Genomic DNA, 19,518 nt, shown 5'->3' with positions numbered 1-19,518 from the left:
GAGCAACATTGCTTTTGCTCACGGGAATAGCATGGCCTTGATGGTTCTATCAGCAGCAGCTGCATTACTGCTCTAAATTATTGCACAGGGTCCATTTGTTTGAATTTGGTGTAGATTAAGATTTCGTTTCACGTAATTCTTTTGTCCTTTGTTTGTCCTGTTCTTTTTTTTATATTTAGTCAAGGTTTCTCTTCCTTCCCTTGTTTAACTTCTCTGATTCTTGGGCAACCTACCTATTATATATAGGTGAAGATTTGTGAGGATTCTCGAGAGATGTTACAGCACTTTGTAGCATTATGACAGTGTAGTTTAATAAGATGGATGTTGTCTCGTTTGTGTTCCGCTCCTCGTAAGGCCCATTTTAGCTTCTTCTTTTTTTTTTGCTTTCTCCTGAACTAGCAACACAAAACGGACAAATGTGTCATTTATCAAAAGCTGTTGCCGTCCAAGCTCAACTTGCTCGTCTTTAAAAAGCTACATCAGCCTTCTAGGGTATAGCAAACTGGGATTGATGTATGTAATATCTTGCTTCATGTATGATGTCAATTATTGCTAAAACTCTCTGCAATATTTTGGGTTATCTTCTGCCATCGATCATGGAGGATTCAAGCTTTGGAGCTTGTAGTACTCTCAGTCATGCTCTGCTTTTTTTGGGCAAAAACTCCGAATCAACTTGAGAAAACACCCAATTGGATTTTCCTAAACCTAGATGGCTTTTTGGGAGGGTAGATGGAGAAGGAATGATGGGTAGAGACATGGTGGTGGTGGGGAATGAACATAAAGTTAGGTGGTGCTAGAATTATGAGGAAGAGAGTCAGGTTTTGAGTTCCTTTTGCCAATGGGAAAAATGTGGAGTGTGTATTATTGTTGTGTTTTTTTTTTTTTTTTTTTTTTGGTGAGTGGGGGGTGGGGGATGGATGTGTAATGGGAATGTGGGAGAGATATGGTGGAAGGGATGGGGCTTTGTTTTTTTGAGTTCTAGTGGGCAAGAATGGTTGGCAATTTGCGATGGTGGGGCTCAGCCGTAGCTTTAAGACAGTGGAGCAATGATCGTAGGAAAGTGATGTCCACATGGTGCGTCAACCCCACACTTTTGTACCTGTCTCTGCGTGTGTGTTTCAAAGAGGAGGAAGCTGGGGCGTTAGTGTAGATTTTCTAAGTTGTACACACGTTTCACGAATGGTGCCGGCCCATCGGCAAGTTCACTTGTCGGTTGACGATTCTCCTCATTTGCGTAAGTACTACAAGGGAAGGGATGCTTTCAATTATCGTACATGGAGCATGGCAACCTCGTAACACAATAGAGAGCTACTATTGGATTTCGATAGTTAAGTCACACAAATAAAGAAATTTTACGCGCTATAAATTGGAAAGGACCCAATTTCGATTCATTTATATCATCACTAAGTCACATAGCAAGCACAACGCAACGACTGCAACCAAATCATTCTCAGGTTCCATTTCTTGTCCATATTTTCACTTTTCAGCCCAATTATTAGGTTGAGATCCGATGAGCACGTCGACTCTGCTCCCTTGATCTGCAGGTTAGAGAGGATAACACTGTGCAGTGAGTTGCAGATTGTGGTGGTAATCTAGTGCAAAAGAGTGGAAGTGATCCAAAAAGTTTCGCATGCTGTTGAGAAAATTAAGCCAAGTCATAGGGAATCTCTTTTGCCCTGGAAGGAAAGGAAATCAGATTCTTGGAAGAAGAAAAAGGGGTTAATGTTTTCACAGAAAAAGCCAAGTGTGAGCATTGGATTCCATCTAGAAAGTACAATAAGTGAGGATCATGCCCTTTTCTTTCAACTTTGCATTATTTCCCTAAAGAACACGATACTAAAGCGGCCTTTCCACAACCTTTACCTAGAGTTCTTTAGTTCATTATTTCACCGATGCAATCACAGGCAATGTGCATGTTAGCACTTTATGGAGAAATATTTGATTAAACTCATTTCAATGAACCAAGCAACTCACGCTCGAAGAAAGAGGAGCATATGGAATCCGAATATAAGAACATGGAAGCAATACTTTCTTTACACTATGATCCGAATCTTTATAATTTGATTAACAAAACATCAAATGACGTGAACTATTTTGCGTAGATCAGATAAGAAAAGCACTCACACAACACAGAAAATCCCGGAAAAAAGAAGGCCTTTCTCATGCATACACATCATCTTCCTCGGGGGGACCTTTTGGCCATTACTCAATGGCGTTTGCAGACTACAATTGCTTGATTGACTTTCATTTGTTGCCATATAAGTTGGGCACCGAGAAGACTTTTCAACCTAGTGCGGCCACTATTGCAAAACTACAGAGCACGCATTGAAACCAAAACACATGGCTGTGGCAAATACAAGCAGATGTCCATAATTTCACAGTGGTGCGTCCATATCAAGGAAGATACTTAACTACCCAGGCACTACTCTTGAGATTTCTCACTTTTTTATGTGCGAGATTACGATTGCCAATGTGACCTGGTTAATAACCCAACGATGGAGTTGCTAGACCTCCCCATGTTGAATGCTCAAAGCCAACATCCCCCCTGACTCATTGGACAAGTTTTATATATATATAATTATTAATGAGTTCTAGATATACTAATTTTCATCCTTGCACTCCAATCAGGAGAAGAAAATAGTAAGCATGTATTCACTGAAGGAGCAACATAAAACGGCGAAGACAAGAGAACATTCCTGCTCGAATCAATCTTTCTTTTCCTTTCTCAGAAAGCAAGTCAGAAAATAAACACACCATTTATTGCTCAAGATAGAATGCCTTTGCACATCCAAAAATCTGTGTTAGTTTCTCCTCCAACCTAACAAAATTATCAGGAAACCTCAACTTTAGTCAGCTGCCTCTTGCTCTAACAGATCCCCGACAATGATCATGCTCCTTTCAAGTTTCAGAGGCAACTTAATGGGGTAAACTCAGCACAAGAAAAGAGGCAGCAGCTTCTCAGGTCAAGCATGATGTTTAATGTAGTACTTTTGGTAATTGCACAGGAAATGATTTTATTTCATATTATTTTCTTCTTTGTCTCCTTCGACACTCAAAACAATCGTCACATGGAGAATTACTTTTACTAGAGTACGTGCCTTTTATCTTGCTTGGAGATACTTTTAAATCTTCAACCAGTATCTGGCGCAGCTTTTCGTTCTCCTCCATGAGCTCCTCGATGACTTGCTGATGCTTCAACACCTAAATAAATAGGACATTAACTCAATGAATGGGCCACCAATCAGCCAAGCAGAAGACATGTTAACTAGCACCCCATTAAAGATAAGCAGTTAATTGGTACAGATACAATGTGAAAATATGTACAGACTGTGGAGGTTAATTATCTCTAAGACAGTATTTTCAAGAACCCTGGTCACTTTAATGAAAGAGCCAGAAGTTTTCGAGGATGACCAGGTTTCTTGAATGCAGTAAGCAAGCTTTAAGATCTCTCGGGGACAGGTGCAAACTTAGACACCCACATACACAAATGAACGCAGGATACAAATGTTCTTAACATTACCATTTGAAGCACATTATTCTCCGCTCGCAAGCGTCCTGCCTACAAACATGAAATTGAATCGAATAAGATAAAAGCACCAATAACAGCAACAAACTTTTGCCTACTAAATGAGTCAGCTTCATCCACGCAAAAGAAAAAGGAACATATAAACCTCATTGACATATGGTAGATACCTCAACCCAGTATATAATGTGAACGAAATGATGCTATGGTTGCAGTTCAAGTGAAATATTCAGCATTGAGAACTCAGACCGGATTCTTTTTTCTATTTCAATAAATATTATAATTAGCACTCTCCTAGAACGCATGCAGCAATTGAGTTACATATCACTGGAAGATACTTGTGGTCTTATCCTCATCTATGTTTTTGGTTGCTTGAGAACTACAGGATAATGTCCTTCAAGGTTGTGAGGCTCCCAAGCACACTTCCACCTACTGTTCCAGATCCAAAATGTTATAGTGCATACGCATAGAAAAATGAGTCTCTTCAGTATATTTAATCCTTACACTCTTGATAGTTTTCTTTATAAGAAACAAGAAAGCAAAAAAGATTCTACTCTAACGATTGTTTGTTCCCCAATAATCTTATCCTCTGAAATGCACATTGCAGACAGATGAAACATTGTTACCACATGTTGATTTCAACTACTAGGATGGAATGAACTTGACAGCAGTCCCACCCATATGAAGAAAACAAAGGCCAAACAGCAACCAAGAAAATACTGCAGCAATTAAAGTTAGCAATAGCAAGGAGTGCCATTGCCCCTTATCAACTAAATCAACAGAAGAAACAGGAAATATCTGCCAATATAACTCAAAACTTTGTTCTGAAAAGCAAACTTGTGCAGTTAGAAAATGGCTGAGCTAAAATAAAATAAAAAAAGCAAAAGGAGATAAGAATGCGGGATGATAAAAAGAAGGCAAAATAAAACTATAAAAATCTCTCAAATCACAATTACCGGACAAATTCTGACAAGGAATACAAAGGTTGTGATATTCCAAGCCCACTACCTACCAGATCCTTTAATTCACTGTCCTCTTGCTTCAGAACAGGATTTTGCAAGAAGTCGTTTAAAACCTTCTCTGTTCGACTGGCAGTGGACGGGTCTGAGTGTTCTGGAACGCTCGGGGATGAAATACTTTCATGTGAAGAACCCAAGCCCATAGTTCCCAGTCCTGGCAGTCTTGGTGATATGTTCTCAGCTAACTTGGGACCAAGCTGCATAGGATTTCCTATTTGGTTTGCATTTGAGGGCATGTTCATCATGTTCAAGCCCCCTTGAAGAGAAGCAGGAAGGGCTCCCTGCCCAATGGATAAATTGGGAGCCATCCCAAACTTTAACATCACCTTCGTCATGAGTTGCTGCCAAATTTAAAGTTGGCATTCAGATGACTGACTGAAGTCAACATGACAAAAAACACAGAAGACATCAAGAAGATTATACATACCACTGCATTAGATTGTATCTGATTTATCACTCCAGGCTTCAGTGCAAGTCCTGCGAAGAAAGCATGCATTGTTCAGTATTCAAATACGGAGGGCAGGGCAATGTAAACTGTGAGCTTACATAGAGAGTGAGAGAGAGAGAGAGAGAGGTAACAATATTGATGGTCAGTTTCTAGATAAACCTATAGAAGAAATAGAGGTATTTGGATTATAGGACAAAACAAAACATCCATCGCTAGAGTATCAAAAGACTACCAATCTATTGCAAAAGCCATCTATTTAAGAAAAGCCCCAACTCATCCGCATTTATTGAATATGATAAAATTTCATGTAGTTACAAGTAAAGATAAAGCATCCATGATCTCCATTAGAGGCAATTACTGCCAACAATATTCTGACTTAGTATAAGAGCACCTGAGTGATGCTTTCTGAAACAGTCAGCTGATAAGCAGAATCCACGATATATAATCCCATCATGATATTTCTCTCATGTCAACTCAGTTACTGCAACATACTCTGTGAAGGACTACTTTTACCTAATGCCTATAGACAGTCGGCTTTTTAGCTTTTAATCATCTGTACAAATTTAAAGGAAGGGCTTTCTTTCTGTATGCCAAAAGAGGCACTTGAAGATTGCAGAATCCCTCTACAATAGCCTTTCACAATCATTCCTCCTCCGAGATGTTTGCAATGATATGGCACTGACACAAACATCTGCATACCATTGACCTCAAGTTGCAATAATTATGTCACATGTTACATCTACCATTTTGCAACAACTCGAGGCATTACCAAATGCAATAGAAACTGTCACATAGATGACATAAAACTTGTCCTTTTTTCAAGGCAAATGGATCTCATAACGCAACCAAAGTGAACTCAAATTTCAACAAATGTATTCGTAGAACACATGGGAGTTAATTTTCCCTCTAGGATCACGGACTACGACATACCAACTCCAAATCCATGGCCAAAGCCTACTCCGCACCCAATACCAGCTTCGACATTTTTCGCTCCAAGCTTCCTCAGCTGAAAAATCAATGAACAAGAGAAGAAACATTGGCAAAAAACTTCAAGTTACATCGAGGAAGAAGAATAACTACAATTCGACTCACCCCGTCATTGACGTGCCTCGTGACACCAGATAATGCATAAGTTGCTCCACTTGTGGCACTCATAACTTGATTTACCACCGGTATTGCACCTGGTGGACATCCCCAACATACCACAGTAAGGAACTCACGAAATTCCATTCAACACAACACTTTCAAACGTCACAGCTAGCAACCCAAAAACTCAAAACAAACAAATAAAAGGTACTAAAAAAATTCCATTCAAAACAACACTTTCTAACGTCACAGCTAGCAACCCAAAAACTCAAAACAGACGAATAAAGCTCTAAATAACACAGGAAAGTACATGGCTTCTTGGCACCATCGGGCTTGAAAATCCTTCTGAAATCCATCTCCTCACTAGTTCATCCAAATGGTTTAGAGCGACAGAGAGAAAGAATGTACCCAGATTTATGGGGCGACCAACGCCGATACCAAGACCGCAACCAATGCCGAAGCCGGTGAATACCTGACCCACTTTGAAAGTAAACGGATTCTGTACCCGTATTCCCTGAAAGGGCTTCTTCTGATTGCTCAGAGCCACGCTACTGCCACTGCTACTTATGCTTTCCCCGTTGCCGACGCGGCTCTCCATTCTTCAACAAGCCGCTCCCCGACTTTAACGCCTCTTCAGTAGCTAAAAAGAACAATGGATATACCTTTCTTCCTCTCTCCCCGTCTCTCTTCGAATCCGCTTCCGCTCCTTTCCGTGAGCTGGAGAAGCGGGTCGCCAAGCTGTCCTCTTTCTTGGCGTCGGAGCAGCAGCAAGGAAGATGCGGGAGCGGTGATTAGAGAAGGGATTAGAGGGGATAAGCCGGTTTTGGAAGACGATGATGGAGGTGGGTCTTCCGCTGCTCTTGACGAGGGTGTCTCTCCCACCTAAGATGTCCGTTGCTAACCAAACGTCAAAACGAGGACTTTCGCAGTCGGAGGACGGAGGTCGTCCGCTCGCGGACATGGCGGCTACTCAGCCGGAGACGATGGTTGGGCCCTTGCGGTGGTTTGGGCCGGGGAGAGAGTTTAAGCCCAAGTAAGATCTATATTTTGCCAGCCTCTTTGTGAGGCTAACCCCAGCCCATGCATCCACGCCTCAATACTTAAGGGTTATCGGTTCTCGATCCGACTTCTGGTTCTCGATTCCCAAGGACCGGAAACTAGACTGAGAGGCCCGATTCTCAGTTTTTGGGAGCAAGAGTGGACCGGTCTGATCAAGTCCAATGGAACCGATCACTTAGCAAAAATAAAAATAAAAAAAAAAAATTGAAAAATACTAGATTTGTTACTATTTATGGTTTATTGCTATTTTTAAGAAATAAAAAAAAAGAGTTGGTCTAATTCTCCTCAAAATCGGATAAAAAATTATAAGTTCCATTTTGATAAAATCGGGAACTCGACTGACATTTTTGAGAACCAAGCCAAACCGATCAGTCTAGATAGTTCCCGATTTTGTTGGTCCAATATGGGTCTATTTGTTAACTTGTCAAACAGTGAAGATTTCTATTACTTTGTTCCCAAGAATAAATTTGGAATAAAAATGCATTTGGTAAAAAATTTGTTCTCAAAAATAAATTTCTATTTTTTTGTTCCTGGAAGTAGATTTGAAACGGATTTTAGAAGTAAAAAAGTTGATTCTTTATTCCCGGAAACAATTCTAAAATCAAGCACCTATTTTTCTCTTTTCTTTTCTTTTTTCTTGTTCTTCTTCAACTGTCGTCGCTGCCACCATCCGATGTCCGCCACCCTCCGATGCCGATCATCAATGACTAGTTCGACGAGCTCGCCCAACCACCGGTAAGCCTCGCCAGGGCCTCCCCCAGCCATTGGCGAGGCTCAACCTCACCCAGATCTAGCGAGGCCGAGCTCACTCAGCCACCGGCGGGGCTTGACCTTGCCAAATCTAGGCGAGGCTGCTCACCTAGCCAAGGCTTAGCTGACGAGGCACAGCCGGTCAAGGGCCGGCAACGCTCCGATGAGGTCACCTACCCTCATCTAGTCGGTCATCAATCATCCCAAGGCCAGCGACCAACCACCTTGAAGAAAAAGAATACGAAGAAGAAGAAGAAGAAGAAGAATAAGAAGAGGTGAAAGAAAGAAAAAAAGAAAAAAATTAAAAAGAAAATATTTAAAAAATAAAAAAACAAATGATTCAAGTAGAAATTTTGAGGACGGTACCAAACGTAATTCTATTACGAGAATTGAAATTTTAGACAGTTACTAAACGGCTTAAAATACTTAGAAATTATTCTTGGGAACAAAATAAAAAAGAATAATTTCTAATAAAAAATTGTTCTCGAAAACAAAATAATTATCAAACGCACTCTATGCTCACCCCTACAATTGCTTAGCCAATTTTAGCCAAGTTTTGTTTTTCGTAAGAAGTACAGATGTTCCTTACTTTTTATATAACAACGCGTGTGTAGAATTACTAACTCGAAGATATTAAATGGTATTAGGATTAAACTTGTGCAAAACAAGACTTCGTTGTTTTCTCATGGTTTTATGACACCAACAAACAATCAAGAGAAGAAACTACAAGAAATGCAAGACATGATGAAGAAGTTGAGAGTTGAGAAGACGAATACGGAAGATATGCGGAAGAAGAGGGACATAATGCTAGGATGGAAGAACAAGGAGCTCAAGAGCAATGAAAGAGAGCACAAGAAACTCCAGTTTGAGCTGAAGATATTGCAAAATGTTGAAGGATGTTGGGATATAATATGTGGAAACGACAGGATTTTGCAATTTACGTCAACGTGAAATACCAGATAAATAAACGAGAAAAATAAGAACACCAGAAATTTACGTGATTCGATCCGAGTATCAATACCTACGTTCACAGGGAGATTCAGCAGCAAATAATCCACTATAATCGGAGTATCAGAGTTTACAATCGCTCAAATGCTCGAGTGTTTTCCACACCTAGATTTAACCAAAAACTTACATGGATATAAATTCACGACAACAAAATTACCGCGCATTCAAGTCATATGCCAAAAAGAAAAGATCTTTAGCTTCCTCGTGCAGCTTCTCTCTCTCGGCGACATGTGGCTTCTCTTGGATCGTTGTACATAGGCTTTGACGGCAACTTTTTGGGAAAGAAGAAAAATTCTACATAATACTTCCCTTTATACATGTGCGTGTGCCTAAGGTCAAAGGTTTGACCTTGGGCCCCACCTTTTGCAATTTTGCACGTTTAGAGGGACTTCATGCTAAAAAAGGTTTCGGCGGTGTAAATAAAGAAACAGAGACATGGGCCCACCTTTTATTTTATTTTATATTTCTTCTTTTGTAAATCTTCAAAAATCTAACGAATCGCATTTTTGCAAACGCTCAAACTCAAGTTATAATTTAACAATTCTCTACTTTGGCTCGATGTTTGAAGCCAAGTTATAGTACTCATCATCCATGCTACTTTCCTAACACCCCGATAGGCGCTCATTCTCCACAGACGCCAATAGAGCTTAAGCAGAGCTTGAGTTTCACCAAAAGAACAGACTTAGTCATCATGTCTACTAGATTATTTACTGTAGCAATCTTTTTAATAATAACAATACCCCTAGCTAAGACATCTTGGATGAAGTGGTACCTGATGTTGATATGCTTCGTTCACTCGTGATGAACTGGATTATATGCCAAATATATCGCACATTGGTTATCACAGTGTATATCCACACTTTTTTGTTCTAACTCAAAGTTTGAGAGCAAACTTTGTAACCATATCGTCTCTTTCGCTACAAAGGTTAGTGCCATGTACTCTGCCTTAGTCGAAGACAAGACAATGTGATCTTGTAAGGATGTTTTTCTACTAACTATACCACTCGCTAGTGTAAATACATATCCTGCTAAAAATCTGCAATCATCCAAGTCACCAGCGTGATCCGAATCTACAAAACCAGTGGTCTCATTGCCATTGCTATCTCTTCGATATACTATACTCACGTCTGTTGTCCCCTTCAAATATCTAAAAATCCACTTAACAGCTTCCTAATGAGCTTTACTAGGACGCTTCATATAGCGACTAACCACACTCACAGCTTGTGAAATATCAGGCCTAGTGCACATCATAACATACATAATATTACCCACGGCACTAGAATAAGGAACACGAGACATATGCTCCTCATCCTCCTCAGTCAGCGGTGATAATTTATCTGAAAGTTTAAAGTGCTTCGCTAAAGATGTACCTACAGATTTTGCTGACTGCATATTAAAACATGCCATGATTTTCTCAATATATTTATTTTGAGATAGACGTAAAACTCATGTAGTCCTATCACGCAAAATCTCCATACCCAAAATTTTCTTTGCAACATCTAAATCTTTCATCTCAAATTCAGCATTTAATTGTTTCTTCAACACATCAATATTAGACATATTCTTAGCTTCTATAAGCATATCATCAACATATAATAGTAGATATATTAAAAAATCATTCTCCAATCTCCTAAAGTAAACGTAGCTATCCATATGACTTTTTGAATAGTCTTGACTAGCCATGAAAGCATCAAAACGTTTATACCACTGCTTGGGAGATTGTTTCAACACATACAAAGATTTCTTTAATAAGCAAACATGATCTTCCTTACCCGAAATAGTAAATCCCTCCGGTTGCCTCATGTAAATCTGCTCCTCCAACTCACCGTGAAGAAATGCAGTTTTCACATCTAGTTGTTCTAACTCAAGATCCTGTGAAGTAACTAAGGCAAGTAAAATACGAATTGAAGTATGTCTTACCACATGAGAGAACACCCCATTGTAGTCAATGCCCTCACGTTGTGTATACTCCTTCGCCACAAGTCTCGCTTTATACCTCATTGATTCGACATCGGGAATGCCCTCTTTCCGTTTAAAGACCCATTTACTTCCGACAATCTTTTGGCTCTTTGGTACTTTGACCAGCTCCCATGTCTAATTTTGATGGAGTGATTCCATCTATTCACTCATAACCTCTAGCCACTACGACAACTCCAAACTAGCCATCGCTTCAGAGTAAGACGAAGGCTCATCTGTCTCCACCTCATCACCTACAGTTAATGCATAAGTAATATCTATATAATCATAACGTACCGGTGATTTAATTTACCTTCTCTATTATCTAGAACTATAGTGTGCGGCAGCTTTGCTGATTGTTCATTATCACCGACTTCAGGAATTATGGCTTCATCTGCAGTCTCAACCTCTGTTACCTTCGAGATCTCTGGAGTCTCCACCTAAAGCTCCACCTCACTAATGACACCATGATTTGTCTTCTTTGCTGGTTGTGTCTCAAAACTCCTCTATTAAAGCATTGCAATCTCGTCGAATATCACATCTCTACTAATTAGAAAACCAGGTGATCTGGGATCGGTGCACCATAGCCGGTAGCTTTTCACCCCATGTGCATAACCTAGAAATATGTTCTTTTTCGCTCTCGACTCAAGCTTACCATCACTCGCATAAGCATACGCAAGACATTCGAATATACGTAATCCAGAATAATCAACATGTTTCCCCGACCATACTTCCTCAGGAATTTTCAACTCGATAGCAGATAATGGAGATCGATTAATCAGGTAACATGTCATGTTTACTACTTCAGCCCAAAATTCCTTGCCAAGTCCTGCATGCAAAAGCATGCATCAAGCTCGCTCAAGCAAAGTTCTGTTCTTACGTTCTGCCACGCCATTCTGCCGTGGCATCTCAGGTACCGTGCGATATCTTACAATACCTTCTTTCTCGCAGAACTCGGTAAAATCTTTATCACAAAACTACATGCCATTATCAGTTCTCAGGCACTTGATTTGTTTATCTGACTGATTTTCAATCAATGTCTTAAATTTCTTGAACCAATTAAACACTTCATATTTATACTTCATAAAGTATACCCATACCTTCCTCGAATAATCGTCGATAAAAGTCAGCATATATCAAGCACCTCCTTTCGAAGAAACCAAAGACGGGCCCCAGACATCTGAATGAATATGTTCAACTGGTCGTTTGGTCGAATGAATAGCTATAGTAAACTTAACTCAGTGCTGCTTTCCATAGATGTAGTACTCACATAAGTCCAGCTTTCCTGTCTTTTGACCCTTCAACAACCCCCTTTCACTCAGCATCATCATACCTACCTCACTCATGTGCCCCAAACGCATATACCATAATTGAGTCAAGTTAAAGTCTGACTCACATGATGAAACTGCAGCGGTTCTAGTTACGGTCTCTCCCAGTAGATGATAGAAAGTATTCACTTTCTTCCCCTTCATCACTATCATGGCACCTCGAGAGATCTTCAGTACTTCACCTTCAGCAGTGTACCTACACCCGATGTCATCGAGTGTCCCTAGAGAATAAGGTTCTTCTTGAGCTCAGGTACATGCCTCACATCTGTCAATGTGTGCACCACCCCATCGTGCATCCGGATCCGAATTATCCCTATCCCCACAACCTTACAAATTACATTATTCCCCAAAAGAACTCTACCACCATCTGCAGTCTGGTAAGTAGTAAACTAGTTATTATGAGGCATCATATGATAAGAACAACCCGAATCTAGCACCAATTCGTCTCTTGATGAAGTAGTCACATATAAGACAACTTCCGCATCGCTATTGCTCCCCTTGGCAACGTTTGCCACACTGCTTGTGACATTCTGCCTATCAACTTTATTTCTCTGCTTTAGACAATCTCTCCTAATGTGCCCCTTCTCATAACACTCAAAGCACTTCACACGTCCCTTGGACTTTCTATGGCGTAATTTTGATCTGCTTTTACCTCTACTGCTACTAGGCCCTCGATGTTGTTCTCTACCCCGAATCGTCAGTGCTTGCGCTACTCCTTGTGCCTAACTATCATCACATAACTTTCTCTGCCACTCCTTAGAAAATAAGGTGGACTTTACCTTTTCCGAGGTAATCGTAGTACGCCCCTGCAACAGTGAACCAGTAAAGTGCTCCCATGATTCTAGTAAAGAGGCTAACAATATCATGTCTTGTTCTTCATCATCAAGTATTTTATTGACGTTCTTCAGATCCATCATGAGTTTATTAAATTCATCTAGGTGGGTTCTGATAGACGTACCTTAAATATATCTAAATTGAAACATCTTCTTCAGCATGTATAAGCGATTGTTCAAACCTTTCTTCACGAGTGCTTGAAGTTTTGCCCATAACGTTGCGGCATTCTTCTCCTCAGTAACCTCTATTAAGACCTCATCCGTCAAATTTAACAAGATTATGCTCTTTGCTTTTTCCATTAGCTCTACCCTTTCAGAGGCTTTCATTATAATTGGCAACTCATTTTCACTATCTAGTGCCTTGGCCAAACATTATCAATAAAGTTCGCATCTTTATGCTCCATAACACAAAGTTGTTGCTCCCGTTAAACTTCTCAATTTCATATTTCCTCTCAAACATAATTGCACTAACAGAATTTCCAAATAATAATCAGACAAGCAAAAGCTTCAAATCACAATCAAGAAATCCAACCCCAAGCTCTGATACCAATTGTTGGGATATATTACGTGGAAACGACATGATCTTGTAATTTACGTCAACGCAAAATACCAGAGAAATAAATGAGAAAAATAGGGACACTAGAAATTTACGTGGTTCGATCCGAGTATCGGTACCTACGTCCACAGGGAGAGCCAGCAGCAAATAATCCACTATAATCGGAGTATCAGAGTTTACAATTGCTCAAACGTTCGAGTGTTTCCCACGTCTAGATTTAACCAAAAATCCAAAGTTTATTTGGATATAAACTCATGACAACAAAATTACCACGCGTTCAAGTCGTACGCCAAAAAGAAAAGATCTTCAGCTTCTTTGTGCAGCTTCTTGCAGATTGTTGTATGTAGGCTTTGGCAGCAATTTTTCGGGAAAGAAGAAAAACCCTAAGTAATACTTCCTTTTATATGTGGGCGTGTGCCCAAAGTCAAAGGTTTGACCTTGGGCCCCACCTTTTGCGATTCTGCACGTTCAGAGGGACTTCACGCCAAAAAAGGTTTCGGCGGTGTAAATAAAGAGATAGAGACATGGGCCCACCTTTTATTTTATTTTATATTTTCTCTTTTATAAATCTTCAAAGATCCAGCGAATCGCATTTTTGCAAACGATCAAACTCGAATCATAATTTAACAAAGGAGAAGAAGAAATATTTGCCCAAGAAGAAGAGGCCATCTTCAAGGTGCAAGGGTCAATTGAATGAGAGATTAAGAAGAACCGCTGGAAGCAAGGATTAAAGAAGCCTCAATCATCTCGGGAGCAAAATAAAAGAGTAAGGAGAAGAAGGACCAGGCTCTCTATATCAAAGTGCTTTAGATGGAGCTATATCAATTGATAGCACGGAATGAAAGTCACAAACGAGAGGCTTGACCACATGAGCTACAATCTCCGAACTCTTACTAGAGATTCGAGTATGGAGATCGAGATAAAGGAAAAAGAGACTAAAGCCCGAGACAATTAGGCGTTGCCCAAATCCAAGCTTCACAAAGTTTAGACATAAGTCTTGATCACATAGGCAGCAGAAGTTAGAGCATTTAATGCTAAATCAGGTCCCCATTTTGCACTTCCTCAATCAGCACGAGAAGCGGGCAAACCCAGGGAGGAGTGCCAGAGGATTAAAGGAAGAAAATGATAGGTAGCTAACCAAAAACCACCTCATATGATTGCTAGATCCGCATCGAGAGAGAATAGTCGGTGAGGGGGAGTGTTGAAGAAAGCATCGCTTTCCTCTCATTACTAGATTTTTATAGAAGTAGCCATGGCCAGATTTTTCCAAAGAAAAATCAACCAAGAAGTTGTCAAGAAGACTTGTACGCCACTTTGGAGTTCTCTAAGATAAAATCAGCTAAAGCAAGTTGCAATGTAATGATCACTTCAAGAGATACGTAGAAGAGTGTGGAGGCTTCCTCCACCGACTAAGCTCTAGTATAGATCGGCAAGGCCCTCCTCCATTTGCACTGAGCGAGAGTGAAGCAAACACTTGGTGTGAGCGTCGTGAGAGAGTGAGGCTCCCCTTGTTGAGTGGAAAAGAGTCTCAAAATAAAATATCGTTGAGCGTGTGAACGGTGTTGAGTGCACTTGTAATAACAATATTGAGTGTTTATTTTAGTTAGAATATCCATTTGAGTCCAACAATTGGCATTAGAGCTGTGCGTCGCGCTATCACAGCAGGAAGACTTTTGATACAGTTGTGCCGAAGGCTGCTCGAAGAAGAATCGTCGAGTCTTCGCCTGTTTTCTCCGCGTGAGCAACTCGTCCTATGACTCTAGGTCCGGCCGGCCAGATCTGATCTGCCACAGTGAAGACTGAGGGAGGACGGTCATGGAGCAGCTACAGCGGCCACAGATCAGATAGCAAATGCAGAGGGAGGACGACTCACCTCATCAGTCATGCAGCAGCTACGGCGCCCATGGACGATGGCATGTTTGACGCCTTGGATGACGACGATGGTGTGTGTCCATTGTCTGGTTAGACTTGATTAACCAAAGATGTAGAGACGTGGACTTTTTCTTTATAAAAAATCAACATGGACAATAATATCTAATTAAGAAAGCCACGTAGGATCTTTAGGCGGAATTTGTCATCGAAGGCACTTAAGCGGACTTTTTTTATCCAATTTGGCACTTTAAAGTAATGGTTGTATGAAAGTTGTGGCTCTCCTAGTGTCATTTTCCCATTGACAAATATGTGCACACGTTGCTTCAGCCAACAGTACCCTTTGTGCCCCTTCGTGCTCATCATGAAGTACAGGAGTCTTCGCAGAGAAGATGCAGATCTCATGGCGATAAAAATGAACTTAGGTTGGCGCTAGTTGTCACTTCAACGTGTACAATATAACATAAAGAGCAGCTGGAATCCGTAGTTTTTTGTTTCCTGGCAAGCTTCGCTCTTATGAGCCTCCTCAGTCGTAGTCATTGTACTGGCCAAACGCAACGCAAGAAGCTATCTCTTCCCATTGGCCGTTCGTTCACCAGAAAGTGGGAGCTCCATCATGGTGTGCCGTGAAGAAATTGACCGCCTTGGAACGTTTCTGGCTAACGAGGCTTATCGCACAAGCTCAGTTGGTTCGTCGGATAAACTGCAGACCCAGTCGTTGACGGAAGAGCGAAGAGCAAGAAAACCGCTGCTTGAAAGTGTCAAGGTTTATATATAGAAGGAGTGGACCGTGTCTGCTCAGGCTCAATGAATATGCGAGCTCTACAAATGATCAACAAGCTCGAGATGAGTCATTCCGTTTGATTATATATCGCGAATGCTGAATATGTCGAAAGTTTCGGTTCTTTGATGTGTTTGCGAAGCAGACAAGTGTCTAATTCGAAGTGTGAATTGAGCTCACACTTGAGATCGACTTTTGACGCAGAAAATGCACGGCCTCGATTCATTTAAGTGATCATTGGATCTTAAGCAGAAAAGAGAAAGGCAATCATCGAATTCAAGAAGGAAAAGACAATCAATATAGAAGCTAGAATGGCAAATAGGTGCAACCTACGATGAATGTGATCACTCTCTAGGAATCGTGACAAAGACATTAAATCCAGGCACGCCATCATCGCCACCCCCACATGGTGCCACCATCACAAACCCATCGCCGGACGCGACCCAATGCGAGACCAGAGCAGGCTCGTTTCCTCTCCTGAAAGTCACGCCGCTCAAGCCCAGCCTCTCCAGAGTCACTTCACTTGCAGCCATCTCGGTCTTGACCTGAACAGCTCCACTTCTCTCAACGCACTCCGCCGTGACAATCCCCGATCCTTCTTTCACCAGCAACGCGAATCTCGACCCCATCTTGTTCTCCAGTTTCTTCTCCGCCTCCTCGGTGCACAGCAGCGCGAGTGCCTTGCTCAGTTCACTGCCGGCCTTCGCGTGGGCGGCGTTGACTTTGAAGACCAATGTCTGGACAGTCTTCGGGCAAGGACTCGGGGAGAGAGAGGTCAGCGGTGAGTCACTGCGTCTGGTGCTGGAGAGATAGAAAATGGGTTTCTTGGGTGCATTATCTCCAGGAATTAAGTTTAGGTCATTATGGATGGTGGCCCATCTCTTGATGAGATTTATTGTAGAGATTGGGTCTAGAAGTAATAGGCTACAGCTTATCCCAATTGAATAGCCACCACACTGAAAGTTCGTCACCTGGAAAAACCACAAACAAGATGAGGGGGGAAGATCATAAACCTTCATCTGCTAATATAGTTCTAATCAACTCTCTTGTCCTCCTTCAACGATTTGAATGTCCGGGACGGTGAAATCGGGTACTTGCACGAGACCCATATGACCGTCTGATCCATGTCTAGGATGAGTTTAGGAGATTGAATTTTACCTGGATGTAGAAGAGTGGACAGAACTGAGGATTCTGTGCATCGATGTCCTTCCAATGCACTAGCTCAGCTTCACCATCCGCCCTCCTCTCGGAGCCAAGAAACTCATCCAGAGTCACCCCGATCCTAGCCTCGATGAGCCTGGCGCCGCTGTCGTTCGACACGATCTCTAGCTCCCCTCCGCTGCCGCCCTCGCCTCGCCGGAGCCGCCCGCAGAGGAGCGGCTGCTCAGTGAAAGCTCTCCCCATCGACTCCTTGATCCACCCTGAGAAGGCCCAGCCGGTCTCACCCTCCACCAGCGCTCGATAGTACAGGATCACGTTGAAGCACTTCTGGAAGATCCCGGTGCCAGCGGGGTCAGCGACCAAGACAGGCTGAATCAGGCGCGGTTCGGTCGCCTTGAAGGCGGTGACACTGAGGATGGCCTCGTACTGGACCCTGGAAGGCAGTCCGGTGGCCGTGCCGTTCTCCGTCGTCATCTTTGGTAACTTGGGACAGTGCCTCTCTGATGGTTCCTGCCGGCTCATTTATAGCCAGAATCAGAAGTCACATTATTGAATGTGTCTTGGAAAGTAGTTAATCCGATATTATTAAAAGAGAACGCTTGCCCTCTGTTAATCATGGGTCCACGGACATGGTCACTGATGGAGGTGTGGAGCGAGGATTGGCCTTCAAAGAGCAGGTTTTAATTACTATGTGGTTTAGAAGAAGGGGAGTGGGCATTGGTATGCTGCTGCACCTAACCGTACTGCAAGGGAGACTTTAGGAATGCAAATTAACAGCATTTTCTAGAAGATTAGGTCGTCAAATTGGAGCTAATCCTTTCTCTTTCCTTGTCTCATCGGTCTCGCTGTCCTTTCCGAGGACAGAAAATCAAGCGAAAGGTCAAACGTCGTTGGAGCCTCCGCCGCTGACTTCACTCGATGATTCGTTGAATCCCGGATGTAACTCGAAATGTATTTTCAATTCAAATCATCATTCCGCGGATCACAAAAGGGACACATCCCGTGAGTCATCAACAACGATACACGGTATGGAGAAACGATATAATAGGAGTGGATCGCGTACCGGAATTTGATGCTAGATTTAGAATGCACACATGATAAAATTTCAATTTCTTTATCTTTCTTTTTTTATGTTTCTCACGACAAGTTTAGAACTAAATCCGTTTGGTAACGCAATTTTATTTTATTAATTTTAAAACAGATTCTTATTCCGAAATAGATTTAGAGCTTAAATTAAAAGCTAAAATTTTTAGTTTTTTGTCCATCGTTCACTCTCATCATCACTCATCGACCACTCGCCACCCATGAGACGCCCATTGCCCGCCATTGGCCGCCCACTACCGAACACCCACCGCTGAGTGCCGGACTTCTACCACCCATTACTAGTCATCAGCCACCACCCATCGACTGCCGGTCGTCACCACTCGCCACCAAACGCCGATCGCTAACCACCAAACACTCTACGTCGGACGCCAAACATCACCAATCGGCCGCCCACCGCTGGACACAGGACTTCGATCGCCCATCACTGGTTGTTGATCGCCGAATGCCGTTGTCGGATGTCAGACGCCTGCCCATTGACCACTTTGGACACTCGCCGCCAAATGCTGAACGCAACCCCTAGAAATAGAAATTTTATTATATTATCAAATGAATTTTTATTCCAAAAGTAAAAATTTTGAATCATTATCAAATATGTTTCTTTACTCAAAAACTCGTATGGGAAATACAAATTAATTTATATTCAAAAAATTTTATCATGCGTGCCCTTAACAGCCTACGACATTAGTAGCCTAGGACATTAGTAGAGATGCAGAGTAATTTTGTGGGAAAATAAGTACTAATTGTGGCCCCACTTTAGCCAAGCAAGTTTCTCTGGGGATTGGGAACAGTACTGAATTTTTCCCAACTGTAGCATCTACCACCAATTGGAGCCTGCCGGATCTGGTATAACTACGTATCTGTCATCGCGTTCTCCTCATAATTACAAAATAAAGAAATACCAAGTGTGTAGTCATCAGGCTGCCTTCCTTGCCTGCTTTGTGTTTGATAAATGGTTGGTCGGGCTTTGCTCAACATCAAGGCAGAGCGATGATTATCAAATCGAAGCATCAAAGCCCCTCAGTTCGATTCTCTCGAGT

At 41.8% G+C, this 19,518-nt stretch overlaps 2 protein-coding genes across 5 annotated transcripts; both read right to left on the bottom strand.

The window, feature by feature from the left end:
* Positions 1 to 1,325: 1,325 nt before the first annotated feature.
* Positions 1,326 to 7,002, bottom strand: LOC104441956. 4 transcript variants are annotated; one of them, XM_010055225.3, is made up of 8 exons: positions 6,485 to 6,999; positions 6,083 to 6,171; positions 5,921 to 5,996; positions 4,970 to 5,019; positions 4,536 to 4,883; positions 3,521 to 3,559; positions 3,099 to 3,201; positions 1,326 to 1,538 (listed from the first exon to the last, which is right to left on the bottom strand). In XM_010055225.3, exons 1-8 carry the CDS (start codon positions 6,672 to 6,674, stop codon positions 1,477 to 1,479), a joined length of 957 nt encoding a protein of 318 aa, XP_010053527.2. In that variant the 5' UTR covers positions 6,675 to 6,999; the 3' UTR covers positions 1,326 to 1,476. The 4 variants fall into 4 exon arrangements, with proteins under 4 accessions (XP_010053527.2, XP_010053526.2, XP_010053528.2 ...); XM_010055224.3 differs by lacking the exon at positions 1,326 to 1,538 and having other exon boundaries at positions 2,697 to 3,201; XM_010055226.3 differs by lacking the exon at positions 1,326 to 1,538 and having other exon boundaries at positions 2,697 to 3,201; positions 6,387 to 6,497.
* Positions 7,003 to 16,437: 9,435 nt separating this feature from the next.
* On the bottom strand, positions 16,438 to 17,982 carry LOC104441955 (putrescine hydroxycinnamoyltransferase 2). The gene is made up of 2 exons (XM_010055223.3): positions 17,375 to 17,982; positions 16,438 to 17,187 (listed from the first exon to the last, which is right to left on the bottom strand). The coding sequence occupies exons 1-2, from the start codon at positions 17,897 to 17,899 to the stop codon at positions 16,561 to 16,563; spliced, it is 1,152 nt and encodes a 383-aa protein (XP_010053525.2). The 5' UTR covers positions 17,900 to 17,982; the 3' UTR covers positions 16,438 to 16,560.
* Between the last annotated feature and the right edge of the window lie 1,536 nt (positions 17,983 to 19,518).

This window comes from Eucalyptus grandis, chromosome 4, assembly GCF_016545825.1.
Source record: "Eucalyptus grandis isolate ANBG69807.140 chromosome 4, ASM1654582v1, whole genome shotgun sequence".
Lineage (NCBI taxonomy): Eukaryota > Viridiplantae > Streptophyta > Magnoliopsida > Myrtales > Myrtaceae > Eucalyptus > Eucalyptus grandis.
The sequence above is the reverse complement of the archived record's forward strand: the minus strand, read 5'-3'. Positions and strand labels throughout refer to the sequence as shown.